This window comes from Vanessa cardui, chromosome 13 (assembly GCF_905220365.1).
Source record: "Vanessa cardui chromosome 13, ilVanCard2.1, whole genome shotgun sequence".
In the NCBI taxonomy this organism is placed as follows: domain Eukaryota; kingdom Metazoa; phylum Arthropoda; class Insecta; order Lepidoptera; family Nymphalidae; genus Vanessa; species Vanessa cardui.
Window position 1 is genome coordinate 6,359,009 of NC_061135.1, and position 25,790 is coordinate 6,384,798.

At 32.2% G+C, this 25,790-nt stretch overlaps 3 protein-coding genes across 4 annotated transcripts; 2 read left to right on the forward strand and 1 right to left on the reverse strand.

Moving 5' to 3' along the window:
* Nucleotides 1-1,395: 1,395 nt before the first annotated feature.
* On the forward strand, nucleotides 1,396-7,999 carry LOC124534552 (putative uncharacterized protein DDB_G0291812). Of its 2 annotated transcripts, XM_047110450.1 has the most exons (7): nucleotides 1,396-1,555; nucleotides 1,918-2,762; nucleotides 2,832-4,306; nucleotides 4,390-5,780; nucleotides 5,855-6,055; nucleotides 6,126-6,209; nucleotides 7,633-7,999. In XM_047110450.1, the coding sequence occupies exons 2-7, from the start codon at nucleotides 1,957-1,959 to the stop codon at nucleotides 7,774-7,776; spliced, it is 4,101 nt and encodes a 1,366-aa protein (XP_046966406.1). In that variant the 5' UTR covers nucleotides 1,396-1,555; nucleotides 1,918-1,956; the 3' UTR covers nucleotides 7,777-7,999. The 2 variants fall into 2 exon arrangements, with proteins under 2 accessions (XP_046966406.1, XP_046966407.1); XM_047110451.1 differs by lacking the exon at nucleotides 6,126-6,209.
* Nucleotides 8,000-9,525: 1,526 nt separating this feature from the next.
* On the reverse strand, nucleotides 9,526-12,141 carry LOC124534756 (40S ribosomal protein S6). The gene is made up of 6 exons (XM_047110767.1): nucleotides 12,030-12,141; nucleotides 11,505-11,709; nucleotides 11,143-11,288; nucleotides 10,504-10,674; nucleotides 10,010-10,156; nucleotides 9,526-9,642 (listed from the first exon to the last, which is right to left on the reverse strand). Exons 1-6 carry the CDS (start codon nucleotides 12,033-12,035, stop codon nucleotides 9,556-9,558), a joined length of 762 nt encoding a protein of 253 aa, XP_046966723.1. The 5' UTR covers nucleotides 12,036-12,141; the 3' UTR covers nucleotides 9,526-9,555.
* Nucleotides 12,142-13,478: 1,337 nt separating this feature from the next.
* On the forward strand, nucleotides 13,479-21,148 carry LOC124534710 (geranylgeranyl transferase type-1 subunit beta). The gene is made up of 5 exons (XM_047110696.1): nucleotides 13,479-13,832; nucleotides 14,133-14,260; nucleotides 16,421-16,594; nucleotides 17,139-17,302; nucleotides 19,142-21,148. Exons 1-5 carry the CDS (start codon nucleotides 13,726-13,728, stop codon nucleotides 19,622-19,624), a joined length of 1,056 nt encoding a protein of 351 aa, XP_046966652.1. The 5' UTR covers nucleotides 13,479-13,725; the 3' UTR covers nucleotides 19,625-21,148.
* The last annotated feature ends 4,642 nt before the right edge of the window (nucleotides 21,149-25,790 follow it).

A 25,790-nucleotide genomic window follows, 5' to 3' on the forward strand; every position in this document is an offset into this window, starting at 1 on the left:
ATGCTAAAGGCTCTTATGGCTTTTGTGTGCTAATGACTTTATGGTAAATTTGTCGTGGTTGATAGCAACATTTAGATACATGCATTTCAATTGTCTTCGTGCTAAAAGCTTGCTAAAAGGAGATAAAATGCCCCCTCGGAATATCCAATACCTTTTTTGTACTGATCTTTGGGGTGGGAACACTTTCAAAGTCTCGGACTGGGGCCGGCTAAACCGAATCACTTCAAAATAAAAAATCGCAAATTGTCGTATCTCTATGATTGGCGTACATTCCGATAGCTCACCTAGAATCGAAAAACTTGATGTTGATGTTTCAAGACTCTTACAAACCCGAGGTCAATTGTATGGAAAAATCAAAATGTGACCTTATCTAACGCAACAACTTTAACTATCGGCGATCACATACATTACTCTGATCCCAATGTAAGTAGCTGAAGCACTTGTGTTATGGAAATAAGAAATAAACGGTACCACAAACACCCAGACCCAAGACAACATAGAAAACTAATGGTAATCTACATCGACTCGCCCGGGAAATGGGAATCGAACCCGGGACCTCAGAGTGGCGTACCTATGAAAACCGGTGTACACACCACTCGACCATGGAGGTCGTCAAATCAATCAAGTCAATCGCGATCAAGGCGTTTCTGATCTGCTTGATTCTCAAGGTTTGTGTAAAAATGTTGGATCACTCTGTATCTTTTAAGGATTTTTTCCGGGGAATGTTTTGAAGAAATGTTTGGATTAATCCCGATTGTTGTACTTTACTTTCGAACATCTCATCAAAATTCCAAGTTTCATCCACACCATCTAGATTTCCGAAAATCCACAAGAGCATGATTTTTAAGACATCTTGTCTCGCACAACCACTTTGTGGAACCGCCTTTAGTTTTTCCAAACCGACTTGTGAACCTTCAAGATAAAAGTGTACTCATAACTTAAGTTTTCAATAAAATATTTTTCATTCGACGAATCGTATTGTCAGTAAAATGTTATGCAAAATTTTTCACAAGTCATTTCATTACATAAAGTTGACTACGTATGTAAATATGTACCTTCTTTATTCGCAAATATAAATAATAACTCATTTTTTTGTTGTTTCCACATTACGAATCGGTACATTACTTTTTGACTGATTCAAAGTAATAACATTACAACAGTCAAAAATGTAATTACATTACATTGAATTAATCAGAAGTAAGAAATTATGCACTTTGAAGTTATTGTTTATGTACTTGAATATTTTCATGATTTCTTTTGAATAAATACTTATTAAATGTTATTTCTATATTAAACCTAAACTTCGTACATACGACCGAAAAATAAATTAATAAAAATAAAACTCTCCGTCATTTATATAATTATATCTCATACTTCTCCACTGTCAATGGCGAAATAATTTTAATAATTTATTATAGCTTTATTAAACAAAATATTTTTGTATTTAAATACGTATAATTCAATGTAGAAGTATTGTAATTTTAAAAAGGAGTTTTCGAAATTATAGTGGTCAAATTTTTGAGTATCACAAACAGAATAATCTAAATGATAATTGGTAACTTTTAATTATTTTTTTATTATTAGTTTTAAAAGTTTTCTTATTTGCTTAAACAATTTATAAGATCTGAACGACTATTATTTGTCATTTTACTATTTTTATTTCATTTCATTTTCATTATACTATTTATTATTATTTATCATTTCATATTGTTTTCAACCGACTTCAAAAAGGAGGAGGTTATCAATTCGTCTGTATTTTAAAGTAATATAAAATCTTTAATGCTACACAATAATTAAAAACCAAGATTATTACGAAAACAGATAGTTTAATACGTAACAGCAATATCTTTTCCTTCAATGTTTAATGATGAACTATATATACATCTATTGACATTTTACAATTTGAATTAATTACAGGTGTTGTGGAGATACTGTAGTGTGAGAACATCTACGATAATGGCAATAACATCATTTGATTTATTTTTCGACAAAAATACAACCAAGTCGTCTTGTTCAAAATCCTCAAATTTAAACACATTTAGTTCAATGAAAATCGATTATACAACAAACACGAGTTTGGCTAGCAGTAATGTTAAACATGATAAATCTAAAATCGATAAATACATATCACCTTATATTTGCGAAGATAGAGTTCAACGTGTCTCTCGAGTCAATGAAAAGAGATTTCAAAACAAAAATAACGGTTTTATGTCATCTTTCCCTTTGGCTATAAATATATATAAAGCCAATTCTGATGAGTTTAAGTCTGCAAAAAAATGTAGTAAGAAAGTAAAAAAGTCGGTTTTGACTTTACCCAACGAGACAGCCCCTTTACCGCATTCATGTACTGTTAGTGACATGAATGATTCGGAATACTTCAACGATGATAAAGAAGAATTAAGGCCAAAGATGAGAAAAGCCATTCAAAACAAAAGAAAGTCACGCCTGAGGAGTAGACCTAATAATTTACACGATAAAGACGTAAAGTATTGTTCAAAACTAGATATTCAAATGGAAAAGAGCTTTAAAGATACGGGCACTAAGTTAGCTGGTGATGATAACAGAAATTTAAAGAGAACACAAAAAAAGCCTTTAAGAGCTAAATCTGATTTTAATGCTCATGATGTTTGGTCGCTCCTTCGTAGGGCAGAACACTTTAATTTTATACCATCCCCACCTTTGTCCCAAGATAGTAGCTTGGTATCAATAAAAAAGAATAAGAGAAAAAAAAACAAGCAGCGTAGCAATCGCAACGATTCGAGGTTAAACTTAATTTTGTTGTTGTTTGTTTTACTTTATAATTATATCAAATAAAATATTATTCATTTTAGATTCATCGAGACTCGGACAGAAGAATTCGCATACATAACTAGTTTTGTTGGTAATCCTCAAAATAGCTGTTCTTTATCCAGTTTTGATCGAATTACTGTAATTGAAAAACAAAATGAAATTCAAACAATCAGTAATGAAATAGAAAAGGGAGAAGCTGACAAGTCCACAATTCCGTTTCTGTTTCACTGTGATAATGGAAAAACTCAAAACACCAGTAAGTCAAAGAAATCTAAATCAAAACCAAGTCGTATTCAAATAAATAATTCTGAAAAAAGTAACGAGCACTGTTCTCATAACAAATTACAAAGGCCAATTGCAATACAAAGGAATGATGTTACCTTAAAGGGTAGAGATAAAAAACATCAAAGTAATGAAATAGATATGCAAAATAATATTGAAAGCAACAAGAATAGTTTCATAGAAATAAATCTTAATAATGAATTTAATATGACTCAAAGTAACCAATGTAATGATTTAGATAATTATTGTAATTTATCGGAAAAATCTGAATCTAGTAATGAGGATATCATTGAAATTAACATAGCAAATAAAAATATACATGAGGACGAATCAAAACAACATATTACGGGTATCACAAAAGTCGTTTTTAGTAAAGGTCAAAATGTGCTTTCAACAAAACAGAGTACAGTAAGCAAGCCTGATTTTTTAAAGAAGGCTCATTTATCATCATCAACTCCCGTTAATCCGATTAACTCTAAAGTAAATCAAAGTTCAATAAAGTTATCTGAAATAAAACGGAAATTAAATAAATTAAAATTTCCTTTAGTTATTTTGGGCAAAGATCAACTTAGTTCTACAATTACTGTAGAAAATTACGATCCACCGCAATTCGCAGGTTTAGATGATCATATTTGGCCTTTTATGCAAAATTGGTATGCCATTGATGGTCCTAATCTAGTTGATGATATTATTAGCAATGTGAATTATAAATATCAAAGTTTAAATCGGAATAACGAAACTACAAATACTCGTGGCATCAATAATAGTAATATAATATCTTCGAGTTCAAAAGTTGAAAACAAGCGTAATGATTTGCTAAGCGACCGAAATGATACAAGTTTAAAGAAACCTATACCAAATGAAAAACCCATACACAGAATTAAAAACAGAATGATGCAATTTATACACAAAAAAACCATCCCTGAACATGAAATTTACAACACTAAAAACTTTGATCAGAAACCAGACAGACACATCAAAGTTTCTAGCCACAGGATAGATGTTGGTACAAACACAATTAACAATTTAGTACTTTCCAAACAACATCTAATGACCAAAAATGATCTTCACATATTTAAGAATGTTCCACCATTAACCACCATCAGTATTAATAATAATGGGAAGACTAAGTCTAAATGGGCAAGTGATTTTATTGAAAATGTCATTAGAAAAATAAGAAATGGGGTTTATTACTGTCAAGAAGAAAAAGACAAATTTAAAGAATACCGCAAAAGTAATTATATCTAAAAACTTTTTTCTAATTTAAAATTAAATACGTTAAGAAAAAATAATAAGTAACATTTGTCTTATTTTTAGCTACCAAAGACGAAGGAGTGCAAACAGAAGCAGAAAAAAGTCAAATAATTAATTATTCAGTTTCTAACCAGACTAGTACGGAGGAAAATACTGTTTCTGAAAATAATGATTCAGATTTACCGATTCCTGGATTTGATAACAGATTTTCCGACTTAGAAATTGAGACATTGAATAACTTCAATCAAGTTGCAGTTAAGCATTGCTTGGCTAACATTATAATACAATTTGATGTAGCTTTGTCATTTGAAAATAATCAGGTTCTTCAATTAAAACAGCCATATACTTGTACACCAATAACACTGATCAAAAATCAACCAACGGTATTCAAATGTAAAACGTCTATTATTAACGCAATTCTTCCTGCAGAACTTTGTAGTATTTTGCCAAGATTAATGAAAAAGATAATGAATCATAATTTGTCGTTGTCAACACCTGTTGTTGATAAGGTTAATTCTAATTTATCTACAATATCGGAATTTAGTCGATTAGAGAGCGATGATTTAAATGGGTCTTTAATGCCAGTTCAAATAAATCAAGTAGCCAAAATAAATGTGGTCAATGATGGACAATTTTCATCGAAAATGATTTCAAATAATATTTCAAGAAATTTGAAGATAAAATATCATAAATCATTTGATTTAATTGATATTAGAGGAATTTTAACAACAAATATAAATTTACTACCTGTGGAGCACATAAATCACATACATTTGTGTAATTACTCACCAAAACCATCAATGGTTGATAATATTATACAAAGTCCGAAAAAGCTGCCTAATACTTGCAGGACTTTACAACTTTATCAGTTTTCTTCCAAAAAACTTTTGCATTCTAGTGATAATTATAGTTTTATGCGTATTGTAGAAACTATATTAGGTTCTAGAAATATTATATTTAATTTAAATATCTCGCACAAAAATATTTTAAAAGTGGTGTTTTATAAAAATCCGTTTATGATTGCCTTTGGAACAACAATGAATCCTGATATTAATGTACTTAATTTCACTAACACTGATATAAATATTCACGATCTACATTCTGATAAAAGAAATGAAAATGAAGACAACTTTGTTGTAACGTCTCATTTAAATAACTTTTATCCTGCAAAAGCTAAAACTGATAGAAATGATTATTCACACACCTCTAAGCCCGAGAAGCGGAAAAGTGTAGCTGAGTTTTGTATAAATAATACTAGAAATAAAAAGAGAGGATTTGTAAAATTGTACAAAAAATGTAAATCTATGTCTAGTATATCGGGAAACAGGACTAGCACCAATTTAAATAAAATTACTAATTTGGAAGAATTTTGCCTTGCTTTGGGTTCTGGAAAGATGTTATCTGCCGTTTTAGACGGAAACGCAGAAAGGAAGATACTATCTGCAATAAAAGAGGTAGATATAACTATTATTGAACTCTACAATATGTATTTATAAACCTTTGTGCATTATATTTTTCTACGTTTTAGATGAAGAATTGGATAAATGACATAACAGCTAGACAGGCTTTATTAGTTTTATTGCTAGCGAATAAAAAGGATACACCGAATTTAGTTCGCTATCGCCCTATTATATTACAAGGTATAGCAGTAAATAGGATAACGCGAATTTCAGAATTGGATATGGAAATAGAGGTTATAGAAAGAGAGAATCTAAACAAATTCATTCAGGTATTTCATTTTCTTATTGAATACTCTATAGTTACAACCGTACTGCATTTATTTTTTATTTTCTTAACAGTACGAAGGAATAACTTATTTACCAGCATCTGAGGAAAATCAAGATAGTCTTTTAGAAGAGCTTTATTGGATAGCAAAAACTACTGTAAGATAATAAATATAATCGACTATGTAGTCATTAAAATCAGCTACAGCCTCTCATCTTCAGTATGTATGCAATGTTAAAATGAATCAAATTTAGCGATTCATCTTTTAAGTATCTCGAATTAACATTTTATTTAATTTAGTCATTATACGTTGTTATTATTGGTCCCACTAGTTTACATAATATAACTTTTTGGCTGTTGTCGCCAATTCTGTACTTGATAATGTTCACTAACTACTTGTTTTTTTTCTTTATATATCATTTAAGCGTACCTACATATTAGTCCAAAAGAGGTTTATTTTACTGTGTTAATATTAGTATCTAAAATTGTTCCGTCATAAGTAGTTAAAGGAGATGTTGTCTAAACAATCCAAATCGTTTTTACTATATATGCGGAGAATACGTGTTGTGAATAAGTCTTGGGCTCCCAATTGTGTTTGTATATGGTGTGCCTGTTTAAGACTAGGAAATGTCATAAAAGCAGTGCCATTTAATTTGGAACACCGACTATTAGGCGAGAACTACCAAATGTAATGTTATTTTTATAAAGTAATAAATCTAAGTAAATGTACAAAGTACTAGTTGTGTTGTACAGTAAAAATACATCTGAACCCTTAGAACAAGATATTGAGAGGCAGATAATTAGCCAGAAAATATTAAATTTGGTATTTTTGAGGGCTACCAAATTAGACTACTTAAAAAGATACAGTTATAAAAATTATGACTGAGTTAGAACTAAAGGCTTGGGCAACATTCGTCAGTTTCATGCAGAATTATCTTGGAAATAAAATTCTGAACATTATATTGAGATTGAAGAACTTCTGCTACAATTAAAAATATGGAGTGCAATATAAGCATAAAACTTACTATTTTCTCCAAAGTCATCTGAACTGGTTTCCATAAAATCAAGGAGAGCGAAAAGCAGGGAGAGCGTATGCATCTTACGATTCATAGAAGAGCGCTGTCAGGGTTTTTGTGATAGGAATATGAAATCTAAAAGACTTTCTGACTTATTGTTGGTCTCTGATACATCATATTTCAAATTTTAAAGCAAAGTTTTTTTAGAAATAATAATTTTTTTAGTATATTTAGTCTCCGTAAATACATGCTTTTTTCTGTTTTATAGCTGAAACTTAGAAATTAGAACTGATAAAAATATTTTGGTTACATTTTTGAAAATAGCATATCACATAAGGTATGTAGTCAACAACAGCTAAAATTTCTTGGGCAACAGATTTACCGTAAACTAGTGTTAATTATATGTTTAAATATGTATTCATTGCATTATACTTAATTTTAAAACATTGAACAATCTTTTTAATATTTGTTGGTAAAATTGCCTTATTTAAAACCAGGATGTAGGTATGTTTAATTAATCCTTGGATAGCTTGTTTTGTAACATATTTTTTTTATTTACTTCCAGGCGTCGGATTATCAAAAACCTTTCGATGAATCTTCTGAGCGTCTATTAAAGTCTTTGTTAGTGAAAAGAAAAAAGTTGAACCCTTCATATCTACGGGTAATGGCTCGTTATGTTGGTCTCGGTCTTCTAAAGTCTTCAAAATAGTTTGATTTATATATTACATGTAAAGTTATTCTTTGCTTATTGCACAAACTGATACATAAATGATGATGTAATGACAATAATTTTGATGTCTCTTTGATTGTTTTATAAATTATACTTACTATTTATTTTTGTACAATAATGATTTTAAATTATAATGCTTTTTATAACAGTTGTATAAGTTTATTGCATTTCTACAATCGCGTAGTGGAGGAAATTGACGCTTATTAAATTTTCCGCCGTGGCTTCGCTCGTCTTTTGTAATAGGATGGAGAAGGTGCTAGAACAGCATCTAGGTGATATACGAGTACTTAGTGTGTAAATTATAATTAGAGGAAAGAAAACTGGGGGCTTATAATTATTCTTTTCAACCATGAAGGTAGTATTCAACATTTAGAATGCCCGGGACTTCGGAGTAGTGTACCCATAAAAACCAGTGTACAGACTATTCGACCACGGAGGTCGTAGATATATTAACTCTAACTCTATGCAAGTAACGGCCTGTAAATTTCCCACTGCTGGGTTAATGGCCTCCTCTCCCATTAAGGAGAGGGTTTGGAACATATTACACCACGCTGTTCCAATGCCGGTTGGTGGAATGCACATGTTGCAGAATTTCAATGAAATTAGACACATGCAGGTTTCCTCACGTTTTCCTTCACCGCCGAGCATGAGATGAATAATAAACACAAATTAAGCACATCTACAGGGTTATTGGTAACTCGGCGTATCGGATATACGTCGAGATACCAATAACCCTTTTAGGAGGTGATAGGGGTGACTATTTGCAATTATTTATAACCTCCATATGCATAATCTAAAAGTAAACAATTTTTGAGTTATCACTTTTTTTTACATTGGTTTTTATTTTTAGTTATTTTTGTGAGAATTTTAAAGAGCTACCTTTAGTAAGAATTCGTTCATGTTCGAATACGAATGTCCACCAGCGTACTTTCAGTGATTTTATTTCGATTGATTTGAAATACTGTCCTTCTTTTTATATATTTTTGGAAAGCTAAGAAAACGGTTATGTTTTTAAAATAATCTGCAGGCCAAGTTTCATAATTATTTTTTTGTTTTTAAGGCATTTTTAAGGAAAACAAAACAAAACAAAAAAATATTGAAATAAATTCGTTTTCCGTCGCGCATTTTTAAATTTGGATCGATAATTAATGTTTAAATATTGACAAATATCCAGTGTTCAATCGTTTTTATAAAAAAAGAGAAAAAATACATTTTAATTGATACTTTTTTTAAATAAATTTTTGAAGTTATGTTTTTGATAAATTTTGAAAAAAGCTAAAAAACGTGATAACTCAAAAATGGTTTACTTTTGGATGCATATGGGGGTTGAAATTATTGCAAATAGTCACCCCTATCACCTCCTGATGATGGGTCATATGAACCCATGAAATGGTGACGTATATAGGACGATATAAGAAAATAAGATACAGCTCTATGTCGTCAACTGAGTGCTGGTGAGATTTCAAAAGCGCAGGAGTGAGTACCTTTTGGGTCATTTATTTTTGTACGGCATTTTTACCATCGGTAAATCCATGAAAATTAATAAGAAAGCGCGCAGTGGCGTAGAAAATTGGTTTTACTGTTTCAAAAAAAATGCATCAGTGTCGTAATTAGTAATCTCAAAAGTGTTGAAGGCACTACATTTGTACCATGGGTAACTAGATTTGCATATAAATTGTTATCAATAATTAAATATTATGAGACATTGACAAAAATAAAAGATGTTTCTAGATTTTAATTTTTATTGGTAAAAGTCTTTCACTTTTGAGGTGCACTCGTGCTGGAGCTCTTAGAATCACGCATTGAAGCTGAACGCCTGCGTTTGATTTCCTCTTGACGACGCACCTACAAACGAAAAAAATAACAAATATATTTTATGACGTTGAAAAACTTAGAATGTGTTTACACTTTTATTTTAATAGACTATTCATACTATTTGAAATTTAATGTTCAATGATTCATAAACACATCAAAATAAAAAGATTCTTTTAAATTAAAGCTATTTCAATGATTTTGTTGATAAGTAATAACTTGTTGCTGATCTAATACCTTAGTCAATATCAAAAAGAGACAAAGGGGTAAGTTACAGCACCTTATTCTTACAGCTTAGTAAGATTCCTATAAATTATTTTATAGTCATATGTTACAAGCTGTTACACTCATATGAAATAAAAAAAATAAATAAACGTATGATCATTCGTAATATTTTTACCTTGGATTCCTTCTTTCTTTGTGCAAGCAGTTTAGCATATTCAGCCTCAGAGGTCTTGCGTTTGGCCAGACGCTTCTTCTTCAGAGCAAGTCTGTGGCGTCTGCGTTGGAGTACCACAGGGGTAACTAACCTCTGGATCTTAGGTGCCTGTTAAACATAAGTTTGTTTTTATTTTAAATGTACCGTAAAAATATAATATAAAATTACACATGGACTTAATAAACTGTATTGCTCACTGTAAAAGTAGACAGACACAAATCTGAATCTTCTGCTCGGAGCTACTTTGATTTCCCCTGATAAGGTAGTTTACTGGGTATGAATGCCCAGCAACAATTCATATTATAATCAGGGTTTCAAAAACATTTCCCATACTTTCTGGAGTATTAAAGACTTATATGCTTAATATGTAAAATAAATCAATATTTTATATTATATAATAATAATAATGTTGACATTAAAACATTTTTTTTATACTCAATGAAATTGTTCCATACCTTATATCTTGGTTTGGCATTCTCCTTGCCTTCCTTAGCGGGCAAGAGGCGCTTGACAACATAACGACGTACATCATCCTGTTTGGTCAAGTTGAACAATTTGCGAATCTTGGAGGCACGTTTGGGACCTAGACGGCGGGGAACATTGCCATCAGTAAGTCCGGGAATTTCCTATCATAAAAAATAAAATGAATTAAGTTTTGATATTTGATTTCACAAATATTTTATATCATTTCAGTAACTGGAACATCTATTACCCTATTATTATGGTTTTTATTTAACTTTTACTTACAGTAAAATGCAATTTTAATAAAAGTATTTGTATGATGTTCAAAAATCCACAACAAAATATAAATGAAGTGGCATATTTATACATCATTTTTTCTACCCTGTCGCATATAATTACACAGATTTGAGGATCTGAGAAACAGTAAGACCAGGGATGCACTATGAAGGCACATATTTAGAATAGAATATTAGTTTGTTTATGGTAGCATAATTAAATACTTTTGTGAAACAAAGATGGTTTAAATGAATAAAGTAAAAAAAAATCAATCAACACTTTTTCTGTTGTATGGTTTAAAATGCTGGTTACAAAAATATGTAAAATTCATTAAATACAAGTGGAAAATTGTTTACCTGGGCTCCTTTGCGGACAATTACAAGAGCGAGCACAGAAAGATTAGCGTCGACAATGCAGCCACGGACTGATTTACGTTTTCTTTCACCATCACGGCGGGGTCTGTAGCAAGAATGACCCTTTGACATCAACAAGCGGACACGACCTAAAAACAACACAATATATAATTAACTGAAGAAATTTGACGAAGTGAAAATAAACACGAGATTTATTTTTTAACTAACCGCATCTAATGGTCTCAGTATACTTAACCTAACAATATTCATCTTACAGAATTTCTATGTTCTTTTAAATTATTAAAAAGTATTAATTTAAAAGTATTTGCGTCAATTTTGAAGTTTAAGAGTTAAATATGACTTACTGTTAGTGAGGACACCCTGTTTCATGGGGAAACCCTGCTTGTCGTTACCGCCTGCTACACGAAGGATATAACCTTTCCATTCATCACCTAGTTGATCAGCCTCTACTTCCGCGCCCATGCGCTTCTCGTAGAAGATACGGAGCTTGTGTTCGTCTACTACTTCGAATAACTTTTGACATCCCGTTGCCGGGTAGGAAACGTTCAGCTAAAAACAAAACGAGGTTATAACACACTTTCGAAACACAACGTAAACTTTTGCTACTGAGCACAAATTAGAAAACGTAGCCGTAACAAGTAAACACTATTTTTAATATAACCACATTATAATTTAATTTGTATTTATATAGGCATGAGTTTCACTCTTGGGGACAAGGCTGTTTTTATCAAAGTTTTTCAAATTAATCACATCACGTATTTACTAAAACTCGTTTAAGGTAAATACTTAAAGATGTAAAGAAAACAATTAGTTCAATATTTTGTTTTATTAAGGATTATTTAGTTATTTAATAAACACTTTTTAAGCACCTTCATGACTGCAGTTAGCTCCTTGGAACGTCAGCCATGAAAAAGAACCAGAGATATTGTAGATCAGCCAGCCGTCAATTTTTTTTTTAGAATGGCTACATTCATGTCCACAATAATATTAAAGTTTACAAATAAGTCTAGAGTAAACTATCAGGTTTTATCTTTAAATAATTATACAAGTCCAAGTAAAAATTAAAAATAGGTAAAGTAAATTTATAAAATTTTAAAGTAACGTCGCGTGGGTGAAAGTCTATATCATTTTAATGGAATAATAATGTCCCTTCTCTGCGCGCACAAAATGAAAGTCTTTCCATCTAAACAATTGAAATTTGCAACAGTTTATTAGTTTGTCGCGATCACTACTTGTCCACTAGCAAATTGATAGTTTTTTTTATTTCATAGAAAAAATTTTTTATTAAGTTAAGAAATAATAACAAGAAATGCTTAATGTAAACAAATACGAACAGGGAACATGCAAATATAATTACAGTGTAATTTTTAATATAATTATGATCTATCCTATATGGAGTTCTTTAAAATAGACACAAAAATAAAAAAATATCATCTTCCCTACTAAAACTAGTTACTGTATAAATCTTTACCGCCTGGAATGGTGGCACAAATACTAGCAGTAGAATCGTAATTATAATCCTCTGGGCAAAAAACGAACCAGCCCTCCTGTCACCAGTGGGGGCAATGAGGCGAGGTGTTATACTATTGAAGAAGCTTTTTGCACCACTGCTCCAAGGGCCACGGGTTTCGACAGTAAAAGAAAAATACAAGTAATTTGATATAAGACACGAATATTTAGATCATTTTTTGCTTCAGCTTTTTCCGCAGCGGCACCGGCTATTGTATTATATTATTCTAGGAAAAAGTAATACAGAATAACATTATTATTATGTGCCAGTCACGATGCCCAGTAAAAATAAAACATCTACATTGATGATCTTGAAATAAAATAAAATTGAAGAAAATAACAAAAAGTGCAGTTTTTTTATGAAAATAAATATATTTTCTTGCTCTTATCTATTGGTAGCAATAGATGGGCGTACAATTTTTAGCTTAAATTTTTAAAACATAGATAGAGAATTTTCAAAAAAATCGTTAACGATTGGCTTTGACTCGTTAACCAGAGCCTAAATCCAAAATTGCATATTTTTAAGATGATCAATTTTTAAATTCTTGATTTGACTTTATTTATGTGTAGGTAACAATTATACTATATAATTATAAAGATTTTCTTCATAATTTCTTGCCATCATTCCACGCGGTCAAGATTTATATAGTAACTAGGTTTAGTTCATATTTGTATTTTAAGCATTTAATGTTATTAATTTTCATGTTAATAAAAATCTTCATCATGATAGCTTTTCATTTTGTCAAGTGACGTTAAGGTTTATCGTGACATGTCACATGTACATGACAATTGACATCCTTACTTATGTCATAGTAGGTACTAAATTACTTTTTGATAATAGATTTCAGTCAGTAACGAAAAATTATTAAAGCTTACATGTTATTTGTTATTTGGACCTCATTTATAAAACAGTGATTTATGTACATTAATGTCTGAATGAATGTTCAATTGTATTCATAAATTTATAAAACAGTTTTTATCTTAAAGTTTTAACAATTCATTTTATAATAATTTATTTTTATAAGAATTTAAGTGGTCAAAAATATATTATTAATTATGAACAACGAGGAAAACAAAATTTTGGCGCACAGACAGCACGTTAAATACTTTATGAGATTCTTAAATGTTTTACCATCATCTCTGTCATCGCATGATACAACCAGGTATATATTAATTGTAATATTTTGAAAGGCATTTTGACCTTAGATAGGTACCTAGAAAGTAGCTTGAGACTATTGAGGTCAAAACCATACTAGAATGCTGTTTTTATGGATCATTAAGTTGTACTAAAATTTTAGAGAAAAGTAGAATTTATTATTTTATTTTACTGTATAAAATACTTCAAACCAAAATTATATGAGGAATGATATTTTGATATTGCTTAGGTTTTTAAGTAATGACTCTTTTTAAAGTATATATCCCTGTTGTTGAAAGTACTAAAAGTTACTTATTTCTGGTTTCAGGGTTACAATAGCATATTTTTCAGTATCAGGCTTGGATGTACTGGGCTCAATAACATCAATATCATTAGATTTGCAATCCAGAATAATAGAATGGCTTTATCAATTGCAAGTGGAACCCAATAAAGAAAGTAAGTGTTTTAATTTGTATCATCATAATTATTGTAACAAAGGTTCTTGTTATTGTATGCTCTATAATATAGTTTTATTGCCGTGTCAATTGGATTGGTCTGGAAGTAAATACTTACAGGTACATCAAACTACAAAAATCTAGTAAATACTATAAATATCTCATAAAAATAAGGACAACATGTCTGGTGTTTAGAAAGAATACTTATATATAATATCATTTAATTTATGTTACCTTAAAATATCTAGATTATTCTTATACCTTTCTATAATAGATAGAAAGAAGTAGATATCAACCTATGCTCAATCAATAAATGCAGAAGGTAATTCATTACTAATGCTATGTTTTATATACATTTATTTTTTCATGTGATAAATGGCCACCACTGCCCACAAAAATTGGTTCTCTAAGAAATACTAACCATTCCTTTCATTTTCAATACACTACCAACTTTAACTGATATGTTAAAATATATATTGAGTGGTTGGTACCTATTTAGATTGGTTCCCAAAGAGCCATTCCAGAAATATTTAAGTTAATTATAACTTTATTAAGTACAAAACAAGCAGTTATCAATTTTTAAGACATTGATGAATGTTTTGTTATAGATAAATGCATGAGTAACAACTGAATGTATTTCATATGATAATTTCCTTAATGTATGAGTATTTAATGTATCGAAAATAAATTTGGTTTGTTGACATTACATCTTAAATATACAGTTGTATTTTATTCTTTGACTTCGTCATCAATGCCTTGTTTAAAACATTTGACTTAACAAGCTGATATTTTGCACTGAAGTTCTCTTTATGTAGAAAAGTAATAGGTATATATCTGGTATTTCAATAGTGTTACTGTTGGGAATAAAGATAATTTATATTTTATCGTTTATTTATATTAGTTAAATTGTCTTAATATTGTAAGCATAATGAAGGTGCAGCCACAATACAAAACTAGTGTATTATATTTATACAAAATTCTAGTAAGAATAAAGTTATTTGTATATAAGCCACAAATAATTATTTAACATTGTGTTTTATCAAAAAAAAAATCTTTTAATGTTCTTTTATTATTATAATATTAAAATGAAGGCTACACACAAAGATTTAAATCTTTAAATCTAAGTCGTTAAAAAACTAAATTAGTGGCAGTTAATTATGTAAATAAAATTTGCTACCTGTAGTTGTTATCAACCAGAACATGATGATAAGTCATTATTTAGATGACAATGATGTCAGATACTTAAGCTGTGTACACATAGCTGAGGTTGATGTCACATTAATGTGTAAAGTGAACTAAAATCAAACCCTTAATTTAAGTTCTGTTCATACAGATGTTCGCTTTTGCTAATGATTAACTGATTTATTGTGTTTATGAAAACACAAATACAAATGCAAAAGGCCTACAAAAATATACAATATATTATAATATTAATAAATCATTAGCAATTAGTAGTTTTTTAATAGTATAACTATTTTCTTTATTTTATTAAATAACAGTTGACTAAGAGAGCTAGATCTTTAAAAGACCTATTTGTGACCTCAGTGTTGCAAAACAAATATAATGAAATAAAACAATTGCTTATTATTTCGATTAATGAGTTGATAAACATTTCTTCATTTATTCGCATTATCTTTCATGCATTGTATAAGTTTCATGATATTGTGTAGTATTTGCATAATTTATATAATTAATAATTACTTATAGGAATAGGCTTGCTCTTTAGACTGTATTATTCTATTACTACCTATTAAATTATGAGTTAATTTATATCTAATTATTTTTTTATGTTAATTTTATTTCGTGTTTAATAGTAAATGTATTAACTACAAATGAAAAAAATATCAATTACGATACAGGCCCAGGCATTAGCATGTACTAAATTTTTGTAGACTACTCAATTAGTTCACATCAAAGAAATGTTTGTACATTTGCATAAAAAAATATATTATAGCTTTAATTTACTCATTAATTATAATTATTATGCATTTAATATAACCCAAGTTGCGAAAAAAGTATATGTTTTTTACATATATGTATCCTTTTTGGATTTGTGGAATAGTGAAGAAAAAAAAGTAAAATTGATTTGATAATATGTTTTCTGAACGACCATTGGAATTCAACACAATTATTTATTTGACTCGTGTTTGTATTGTTACAGATGGTGATATGTCAGCATGTGGGTTCCAGGGTTCCTCTACCATAAATATAGATTTCGAATCAGGCAACAATCACTATCGCTGTGGTCACCTGGCCATGACATATACAGGATTATGTATTTTGTTGACTTTGGGTGATGATCTATCGAGGCTTAACAGGAAAGCTTTAATAGAAGGTAAATTGTGAAACTTTGTGCAGATTTATATATCTGTGAATATTTCTTTGTTCCTTTATTTAATAGCCAATAAAGTTGACCAGTAGTAGATGCTTTCTGACTACTTTCATTGTATGTGTTTTTCTATAGTGAAATAAATCTCTCAGTTGAACCATGCCATATGTTTATTACTTGTTTTTACTTTTATAGAAAGAGAGCAATTAATCTCATATATTTCGGCATTTCTACTTATTAGTTGTAATTTTTGTGTTTAAGTGATAAATACTTATTATAAAACAAATGGTTTGTCTCTAAGACATGGTATCTAAAGTCCTTAACTTTTTGTATTATATTATTTTCTTATGTATTCTATGTTAATGCAATAGTTTTACTTTCAAGATTTTTTTGTTTGGAATTGATATGCAAAACATATAAAATAATAAGTGTACAACCTTGATGAAGGTTCCAGCTAAAATTACATATTGAAATATTGCTAAATGATAAATGTGGTCCAGAATTTTCCAGTTACTTAAAACCTGTTTTGATATCCATGTTATTGTTTTAGGTGTGAAAGCACTGCAAACAGAAGAAGGGAACTTCTCTGCGACACTATCGGGATGTGAGTCAGACATGCGCTTCGTGTATTGTGCAGCGTGCATAAGCTATATACTCAACGATTGGTCCGGCTTCAACGTGGAACGAGCCACAGATTACATTATTAAATCTATAGTAAGTTTTGTGGTATCTGTAGCATGTATTATATATTTCTCCATATTGCCTGTCATAGTAGTTGGTAGAGAGCCAAAATGACATTAATTTATTTAAAAATTTCCCCAACATAAAATTAATTTCGCACTTGGCTGTGATAGTTAGGGAGGCGAGGTAGCTAAAGGGCGTAATTCAACGGCGCCGTCGAGGCCTATCAAAATCGAAAGTTAAAATAATTTCAAAAAGAAAAGCTCGTATGGTTAAAACCATTTTAGCGGTGGGTTTGGCGTGTACGGTTTTTCAAAAATGTTAAAAAAAACAGTTACTTGGGCATTTTCGAGCGCGTCAGATATTCATACTACGTATGCCCCAAGCGCCTCTGATAACAACGGTATACTAATCTGCCGCTTTGCGTGGTGGGGGTAGGCATATAAAGTAGTCAAAAATGCAAAAAAAAAAAAAATTTACTCGAGCGCGTCAGATTTTCGGAAGGGGTGTTAAGTAGGCCCCAAGGAAGCTCCCTTTAAAAAAACTGACAATTTCGGCGTGACGATAAGTTACGATGAATTTTTGAAAATGCAAAAAAAAAAAGTTTTTTTGAAATACTCGAGCGCGTCAGATTTTCATAGGGGAGGTTTATCTCGGTATCCTGAAAGCATATTTTCTTAATCTGACAAAAATGTTGGTGGGTTCTCTTAATCTGACCGAAAAAGGTTTTTTGGTTTCTTTTTTTTCCTTTCTTTCTCCTCTTTTCTCTCTATTCCCTCTTTTTTACTTCAATTCTTCACTTCGTTTTGCTTACGGTACGGTACGGTACTATTGAATAATATAAATACATGAAACTGTACATGTTAATAATATTTTTGTATACAGATACGCGTAACTTTTTCCGAGTTCACGAAAATTGTCGAGAAGCTTTAGAAAAAAAAAAATTGTGATATAATAAAAGTCACATAATTTAATCATCGTTATTTCATATCAATTTTTTTTAACACCCTCAGTTTTCGAGATATACTCAAAAAACCGGGAGTTTGAGTTTTTATGATGCTTCAAGTCAAAAAGTTTTTACTTTGGACAAAAATGTAAAGAGACCTTTTTTGTGTAAAATAAAATTACCTTTTTTGTTTATTTAAACTTTTTTTTTTGCAAAATGTATCATTCGCGAATTATATGCCGCAACGCGTTTTTCGGAAGACGAAATGGCTCCTCCACACTTCCGGTCATGCGGAAACCGGATTTTGTAGATTTTGTATTTTTAGTAAGTTTTAGATTATATTCTTCAAAATAAAAAAAATATAAGTCGCGCTCGAGAATGCCGGATTAACGTTTTTTTTTACAAGTTCGCGACCCTATAACTCGGCGGCGTCAAGGACTTATCGTCAGATTAGTTAAATTTAGTCTTAAAACACTAAAATTACAGATTAAGATATTGGGGGTTGACCCCCAATATCTTAATCTGACGCGCTCAAATATTTCAGACTATCTTTTTTTTTTTACTAATCTGATCGTCTATTCTAGGCGCGCGTCACTACATATAGAGCTAATACTTTACAAGGTTAATACTTAAACTGCCACTCTCGAGTACTACCGAAAATTCCCCTATTCGCCTCCCTAACTATCAAGATTAACATGGGGGATAATTACTGTATGTGTCGGAAGAGATTCTGTCACATGGGTTTCTTAAGAGAAGCATACAGGAATAAGCTCCAAAACTTTACTTTTAAAGAAGCTTTGTCGCTAATCAGTAGTTGGACATTTATACACAATAGAAGAATATGTTTTAAATATAGAACAATTTTAAGTATCTAAGTATCAAATAATTTGTAACAAAATTAATTAATAACAATAACAATGTTACAGGGTTACGACTATGGAATAGCCCAGTGTCCGGAATTGGAGTCACACGGTGGTACTACATTCTGCGCTCTGGCTACTTTGAGTTTAACGAACCAGTTAAACAAATTAACCGAATATCAAATAGAGCGTTTAAAACGTTGGCTACTTTTCAGACAGATAGACGGCTATCAAGGCAGACCCAATAAACCAGTGGATACATGTTATAGTTTCTGGGTAGGGGCATCATTAAAAATTTTAGATGCATTACAATTATCAAATTACGCAAACAACAGAAATTATGTGTACGAGACCCAAGACTGTGTCGTTGGAGGATTTTCAAAATGGCCCGACACTTGCACCGACCCCATGCATACATATCTAGGATTAGCTGGTCTTAGTTTAATCGGTGAAAATGGCCTGCTAGAAATAGTACCAACCTTAAATATCAGCAAAAGAGCGCATGACCACCTAAAGGCATTACACGAAAAGTGGGACAGTGAGTCATAGCTTTAAATTTATAATCTGTACCATAGATAAAACATGTCTTTAAGGATTTTGTTGCCATTTAATAAAGATTATTAGACTGACGGCGTCTATGGCCTTCTTTGTAAACTTCAAATTATAATTAATATTCTACGTTTATAACGGAATATTGCTGTCATTAATTCTAAATTGCAATACATATATAAAATGTTAGTACTTAAAACAATTTTATGAAGAACAGGTGCTAATAGCAAATGAATGAAAGTCAAATGTTGAACAACGATTCAGGATTAGCAAATAGTACAATATTAAATCTCTTATGGTGCCATGTTATTGTAAATATTGGCGTTTACAGCTGTGTAGCTAGGCGTTTTATGAAATTATTGCACAAATATAAAATTTTAAGTCGTTTTGTTGATAGTTAAGGTCAATAGAATAAGTAACAGGGACGCAATGGGCTTAATTAAGAAGGTTCATAAAGAACCTTTTGATATTTTAGTCTAGCACTGATTTAATAAACGGGTATGTTTCGGTATTTATAAATTCATATCATTAATTCTAGTGCACAATCACATTCTATGTATGAATTTAACTTTTTTTGAATTGTAAAAAAATAATAATTATGATATACTTTTTTAAATGTTTTTCAATGGTAACAGATTGTTTTTCATGTGAATATTAGCAATTAGAGCAAATTTTAATAAGTTCTTATGGCATCATAAGCAACGATTGATAAAATATTAACAATGTTTAAGTATGTACTGTGATTGAAGTCAATATTGTAATGCAGTTTGTCGTCCTTTTTCAAATTATAATATTAAAAAAAAGCAAATGTTTCGATATATATTTAAGGAAGAACCTTCTAAAATAAAAATTGATGCTTATATTTTTGTTTCTGTAACTTATTCTTAATTTAAAAAGTTATAAGTTTTTTGTTTAAGATTATCGAGTATTACGTTTTTTATCTGTGTATGTGGTCTCTGTCGTGTGTTTTCGCCGAGTTTGTATGTAAATCAATTAGCCCCATGCATATCTTCCTACGAAAATATTTTTAAAATCTTGAACAAATAGTATAAAGGAGTATTTATTGATAAAATTGCTATATTTATTATTATATACATTTTTTCTTTTTTTTTTTCATCTCATCGAATACTGTGAATTAAATTTTGTTACGTTTTCGGCTAAAGATACTTTTATATAATAGATATATAATAGCAAAGCGCAAATTACATTTTAATTAATACATTCTGTATGAATTTTATATATAATTAAAACATACGAATTATGCAATGTAATCCTTGATGATTTGGTTGATTATTGCCAGTCATCAATATTTGTATTTTTGTTTGTTTATTTTGTAGCTTATTGTTTTCGGTATTATTATTTAACTTTGTATATAGGTATTATCCAGTAAATTGGAAGATCATTATAATATGTTTTGTTTTTAATACTTTTATGAAAAACCATGATCATTGAGAACTTTGTAATTGTTGCAAATTATTTTTTGTAAATTAAAAAAAAAACGCAAATAAATTTTAAGAAAACATGGTATTGTTTTTACTTTTGACACACGTGTAAACCCTTCTGACCAGTATTATAATGTTTATTTTTCTTCTAGCCAATCCTTTTTTCTTTAAAAATCAGATACACTTATCTTACTCAACAACAACAGCCTGTAAATACCCACAGCTGGGCTATAGGCCTCCTCTCCGTTTGAGAAGAAGGTTTGGAACATATTCCACCACGCTGTTCCAATGCGGGTTGATGGAATACTCATGTGGCAGAATTTCTATGAAATTTGTCACATGCAGGTTTCCTAACGATGTTTTCCTTCACCGCTGAGCACGAGATGAATTATAAAGACAAATTAAGCACATGAATCAGCGGTGCCTGCCTGGGTTTGAACCCGCAATCATCGGTTAAGATGCACGCGTTCTTACCACTGGGCCATCTCGACTCATCAGTGTTTTTTTACAGAACATTCATTTTTTTTATAACATAGATGGCAAACGAGCAGGAGGCTCACCTGATGGAAAGTGACTACCACCGCCCTTGGACATCTGCAACACCAGGGGGCTTGCAGGTGCGTTGCCGGCCTTTAAGAAAGGAGATTTTTTATTTTCAGTAGCATAACAATTTTAATTTCATTTTAAATTATGCTATATTTCTTTGATTGTAGTCGTAAGAACTACAATTGTTCACAATAATACAGGATGTTATTTGTTGGTAGTGTGGCAAGATATTTGTTCCTGTTATTCAATTCTGCAGATATATTAATGTTCCTATGTATTTATTAAATTTGTATATTAATTTAGAAAACATTATTAAAAATCATACCTACTTATTAAATACAATTAAGATGATAAAAGCGTAGTTAGCGTTTTGTAAATTTAGTTCATGATACATGAATTTAATTATACTTAGTTGATAAATAACATTTATTTGATTTATTTGGTTGAATATATGGCTATTCAGTTCATTTTTGTCTATATTATTAAGGTTTTATCGATATTATGTAATGATGAGGGTGTTTCTTATTTAATTTAATAATAATAAACTATTTTTGATCTGATCTGTTTCATCCCTTCGACAATTCAAATACACAATATTTTTTCATGGCGGCATTTTTTGGATTCTTTGTATTGGTTATGTTTTGTTTGCATCCATATACATCGTTAGTCCCTTACCGCCGTATTTCCTTATGTATGTTTAGAGGAGAGTTGAGGCTCTTGAATAAAACTCTTGATGAGTGGTCGAAGGAATGATTTTAATGAAAAATTGCACCGGTATATATACAAAAAATAAAAAATGAATTAACCAATCAAAAAACAGTATAAAGAAATAACAAGAAATAAAAGAGACGGAGGATGTCGTTTCGTCTTGCTCGCACACGCTGACGTCACGCGCCGAGCTTCGCGCGCCTCATGCTGGGTCGCGTACTCGCTGCCGCGATGTTATAAATATCGCCCCCGCACGTCGCGTCGGCCATTTCGTTCGAGCGCCGTGCGGAGAGAGGACGACTGCACCGAAGATCGCCGTGTCGACTTGCCATGTGTTGTGTAGTGAAGTGTTGAAGAAAGATGAAGATATGAAGATAAACGAATCTAAAAACAGTCCTTTTCAGGACTAATCTTGTTTCGATACGACTTGAAAAACAGTCCTTTTCAGGACTAACCTTGTTTCATTACGACGCAAAAAACAGTCCTTTTCAGGACTAAACTTGTTTCAACGACGACGCGAAAAACAGTCCTTTTCAGGACTAATCTTGTTTCAATACGACGCGTCTTAACAGTGCTGCTACAGGAGTCCCCCTCAAGTGAAACGTACCGGCAGTTTGATGTTGCGGCCTGACCTTGATGTTTTGATGTTGACAGGCTGTGACGTCAAGTTATTCGATACGTTAGGTAACTGGTTTTCTATGGTAACGGTTTTTTTGTGGTAAGGTAAGGTAATGGTAAGGTTTGTATCTGGTTGAGTGAGGTTATTTTGTTCTTCTGGTTCTTGCAGCACGTATGCAGGTTTCAATCGGTCGATTGATATGTTGGTTTGACGGTCGGGTAATTGAATTGTAAACACCTTATTCGATCGTTGTACGACTCGATAGGGACCTTCATATGGTGCTTGAAGTGGCGTTCTTAATGCGTCGACTCTAATAAACACATGACTGCATGTACGTAGGTCTTGATGCACGAAGATGTGTTTATTGTTTCGATGTGTTTCGAACGGCTGAGGCTTATATTGAGCGATGTTCGCGCGTAGTTTTTCGACGTACGTACTATCCATCGTAGATGTAGGTATGGATGTGCTTGCGTCGAAAAAGTCGCCGGGCAATCGTAGGTTATAGCCGTAGGTAAGCTCAGCTGTGCTAACGCCGGTATCGGTGCGTAGTGCGGCTCGCAGTCCGAGTAGTACTGTAGCGAGTTCATTGCTCCACGAACTCGTGTTCGATAGTTTCGCTCGCAGTGCAGTCTTCAATGTACGATGCCAGCGTTCGACGATTCCGTTGCTTTGCGGATGGTATGGCGTAGTACGGATTTTGTTTATTCCGAGAATTTTCACAAGGTTATTGAACAGGTGACTTTCGAACTGTCGACCTTGATCGCTTGTTATTGTGGCGGGACATCCGAATCTTGCTATCCAGTGATTATAAACGACTTCTGCGACTGTCTCAGCTGATATGTCGGCGGTAGGTATAGCTTCGGGCCAGCGGGTTTGTCTGTCTATCATCGTGATTAAGTAGCGATGTCCTTGTGCTGTAGTAGGAAGCGGTCCGACGATGTCTATGTGGATGTGTTGGAAACGGTCGCTTGGCGGGAATGCTTCGATGTGGCTTGACGTGTGACGTTGTATCTTACTTTTTTGACAGTTAATACAACTTTTCGTCCATTGAGCGATGTCCGAGTTCATTGAAGGCCAAAAGAATTTTTTCGTAAGCATCTTGCGCGTTGTTCGGGTTCCGGGATGACTTATATTATGTACGCTGTTAAAAACTTGCTTTCTATATTCTTCGGGTATATAAGGTCGAATTTGAGATGTAGATATTTCGCAATATATTTCGCTGTCGGTGTTCGGGATATTTATTTTTTTGAAGCATAAGTTGCTCTGTTGTAATAATTTTTGAATGTTGCTGTCTCTTTCTTGAGCGTTCGCTATTTCGCTGTAATTGATTGTGGATGGGCAGGCTATTGCTTCGATTCGGCTTAAGGCGTCTGCGACGATGTTATTTTTCCCGCTTATGTGACGTATGTCCGTGGTGAATTCGCTTATGTATAACAGCTGTCTTGTTCGCCGCGGAGTTTCGTTCGATGTTTGCGTCTTGTTCATAGCGAATGTAAGCGGTTTGTGGTCGGTGAATATTATTATTTGTCGTCCTTCGAAGATCTTACGAAAGTGTTTAACTGCCATGTAGATAGATAGGAGTTCTCGATCATATGTTGAATATTTGATTTGTGCGTCGGAGAATTTCTTTGAAAAGTAAGCGATAGGTTGCCATTTCTCTTTGATATATTGTTGTAGGACGGCTCCTGCGGATGTATCGGATGCGTCGCAGAATATCGCAAGCGTAGCTTGATGTGAAGGGTGAGCGAGTAAGGTGGCGTCGGTTATGCTCTTCTTACACGCTTCGAAGGCTTGCGTTGCTTCTTCGGTCCATTGAATGACGGTTTTATCGCGCTTCTTTACGTTGTGTAGGTATGAGTTTAACGGAGCTTGTAGTGTAGCTGCGTTCGGTATGTGGTCACGGTAGAAGTTAAGCATACCGAGAAATCTTCTTAACTCTTCTATTGTTTTCGGTTTAGGGTAGTCGACTATTGCTTTTACTTTTTCTTCAGGCGGTTTAATTCCCTCTTTAGAAACGATGTACCCGAGGAATTTGACTTCAGACTGGCCTAGGTTGCATTTGGCGGGGTTGATAGTGATTCCATTCTCTTCGAGTCTTCGTAAAACTGTTCGGAGATGTTCTCGATGTTCGGTTTCATTGTTTGAAGCGATGAGTACGTCGTCGATGAATGGAAACACGTAGTCTAATCCTCGAAGTACTTGATGTATAAAGCGTTGGAATGTCTGTCCGGCGTTTTTTAATCCGGGACACATTCGGGGAAATTCGAATAAACCCATTGGTGTTATAATGGCGGTTTTCTCGATGTCTTCTTCCCTTACGCTTAGTTGTTGGTATGCTCGGTTGAGATCGATCGTTGAAAATATTGTTTTCCCGCAGAGATGATACGTGAAGTCCGTGACTCGCGGTACCGGATAGCGATCGGGTTTTGTAATCGCGTTGAGTCTCCGGTAATCGCCGCATACTCGTATGTCACCGTTTTTCTTAGGAACGATGTGCAGTGGCGATGACCATGGGCTTTTACTCGGTCTGCAGAGTCCTTGTTGAATCATGTTTTCGAACTCTTTCTTGACTTTTTCATATCGATGTGGCGGGATCGGTCGAGCGCGACAATGTATAGGCGGGCCTTGTGTCTCGATGTAATGTTCGACGTTAATCTTCGGTTGTAGTTGCATCGCAGTTAGTCGCGTAGTGCCGGGAAACTCTGCTAATATTTCGTGGTAGGCGTTGCGGATATCTATACTGCGGACTGTCGGCGTGTCTGTTGATGTTATAGGAGCGTTGATCTTGAGATTTGTGACGGCGTCAATCAATCTTCGATTTTTTAAATCTACGATCAATTGATGGTGGTTT

Bases quoted from the DNA above. Each gene is read 5' to 3' on its own strand.
- LOC124534710 (XM_047110696.1), top strand. From the start codon at position 13,726: ATGAACAACGAGGAAAACAAAATTTTGGCGCACAGACAGCACGTTAAA. The intron at 13,833-14,132 runs GTATATATTAAT...TTCTGGTTTCAG, and splicing joins TCATCGCATGATACAACCAG to GGTTACAATAGCATATTTTT. The intron at 14,261-16,420 runs GTAAGTGTTTTA...GTATTGTTACAG, and splicing joins AGTGGAACCCAATAAAGAAA to ATGGTGATATGTCAGCATGT.
- LOC124534756 (XM_047110767.1), bottom strand. The intron at 11,289-11,504 runs GTAAGTCATATT...TGTTGTTTTTAG, and splicing joins ACAGGGTGTCCTCACTAACA to GTCGTGTCCGCTTGTTGATG. The intron at 9,643-10,009 runs GTAAAAATATTA...TTTCGTTTGTAG, and splicing joins AAAGAAAGAAGGAATCCAAG to GTGCGTCGTCAAGAGGAAAT.
- LOC124534552 (XM_047110450.1), top strand. From the start codon at position 1,957: ATGGCAATAACATCATTTGATTTATTTTTCGACAAAAATACAACCAAG. The intron at 5,781-5,854 runs GTAGATATAACT...TCTACGTTTTAG, and splicing joins TACTATCTGCAATAAAAGAG to ATGAAGAATTGGATAAATGA. The intron at 6,056-6,125 runs GTATTTCATTTT...TTTTCTTAACAG, and splicing joins ATCTAAACAAATTCATTCAG to TACGAAGGAATAACTTATTT.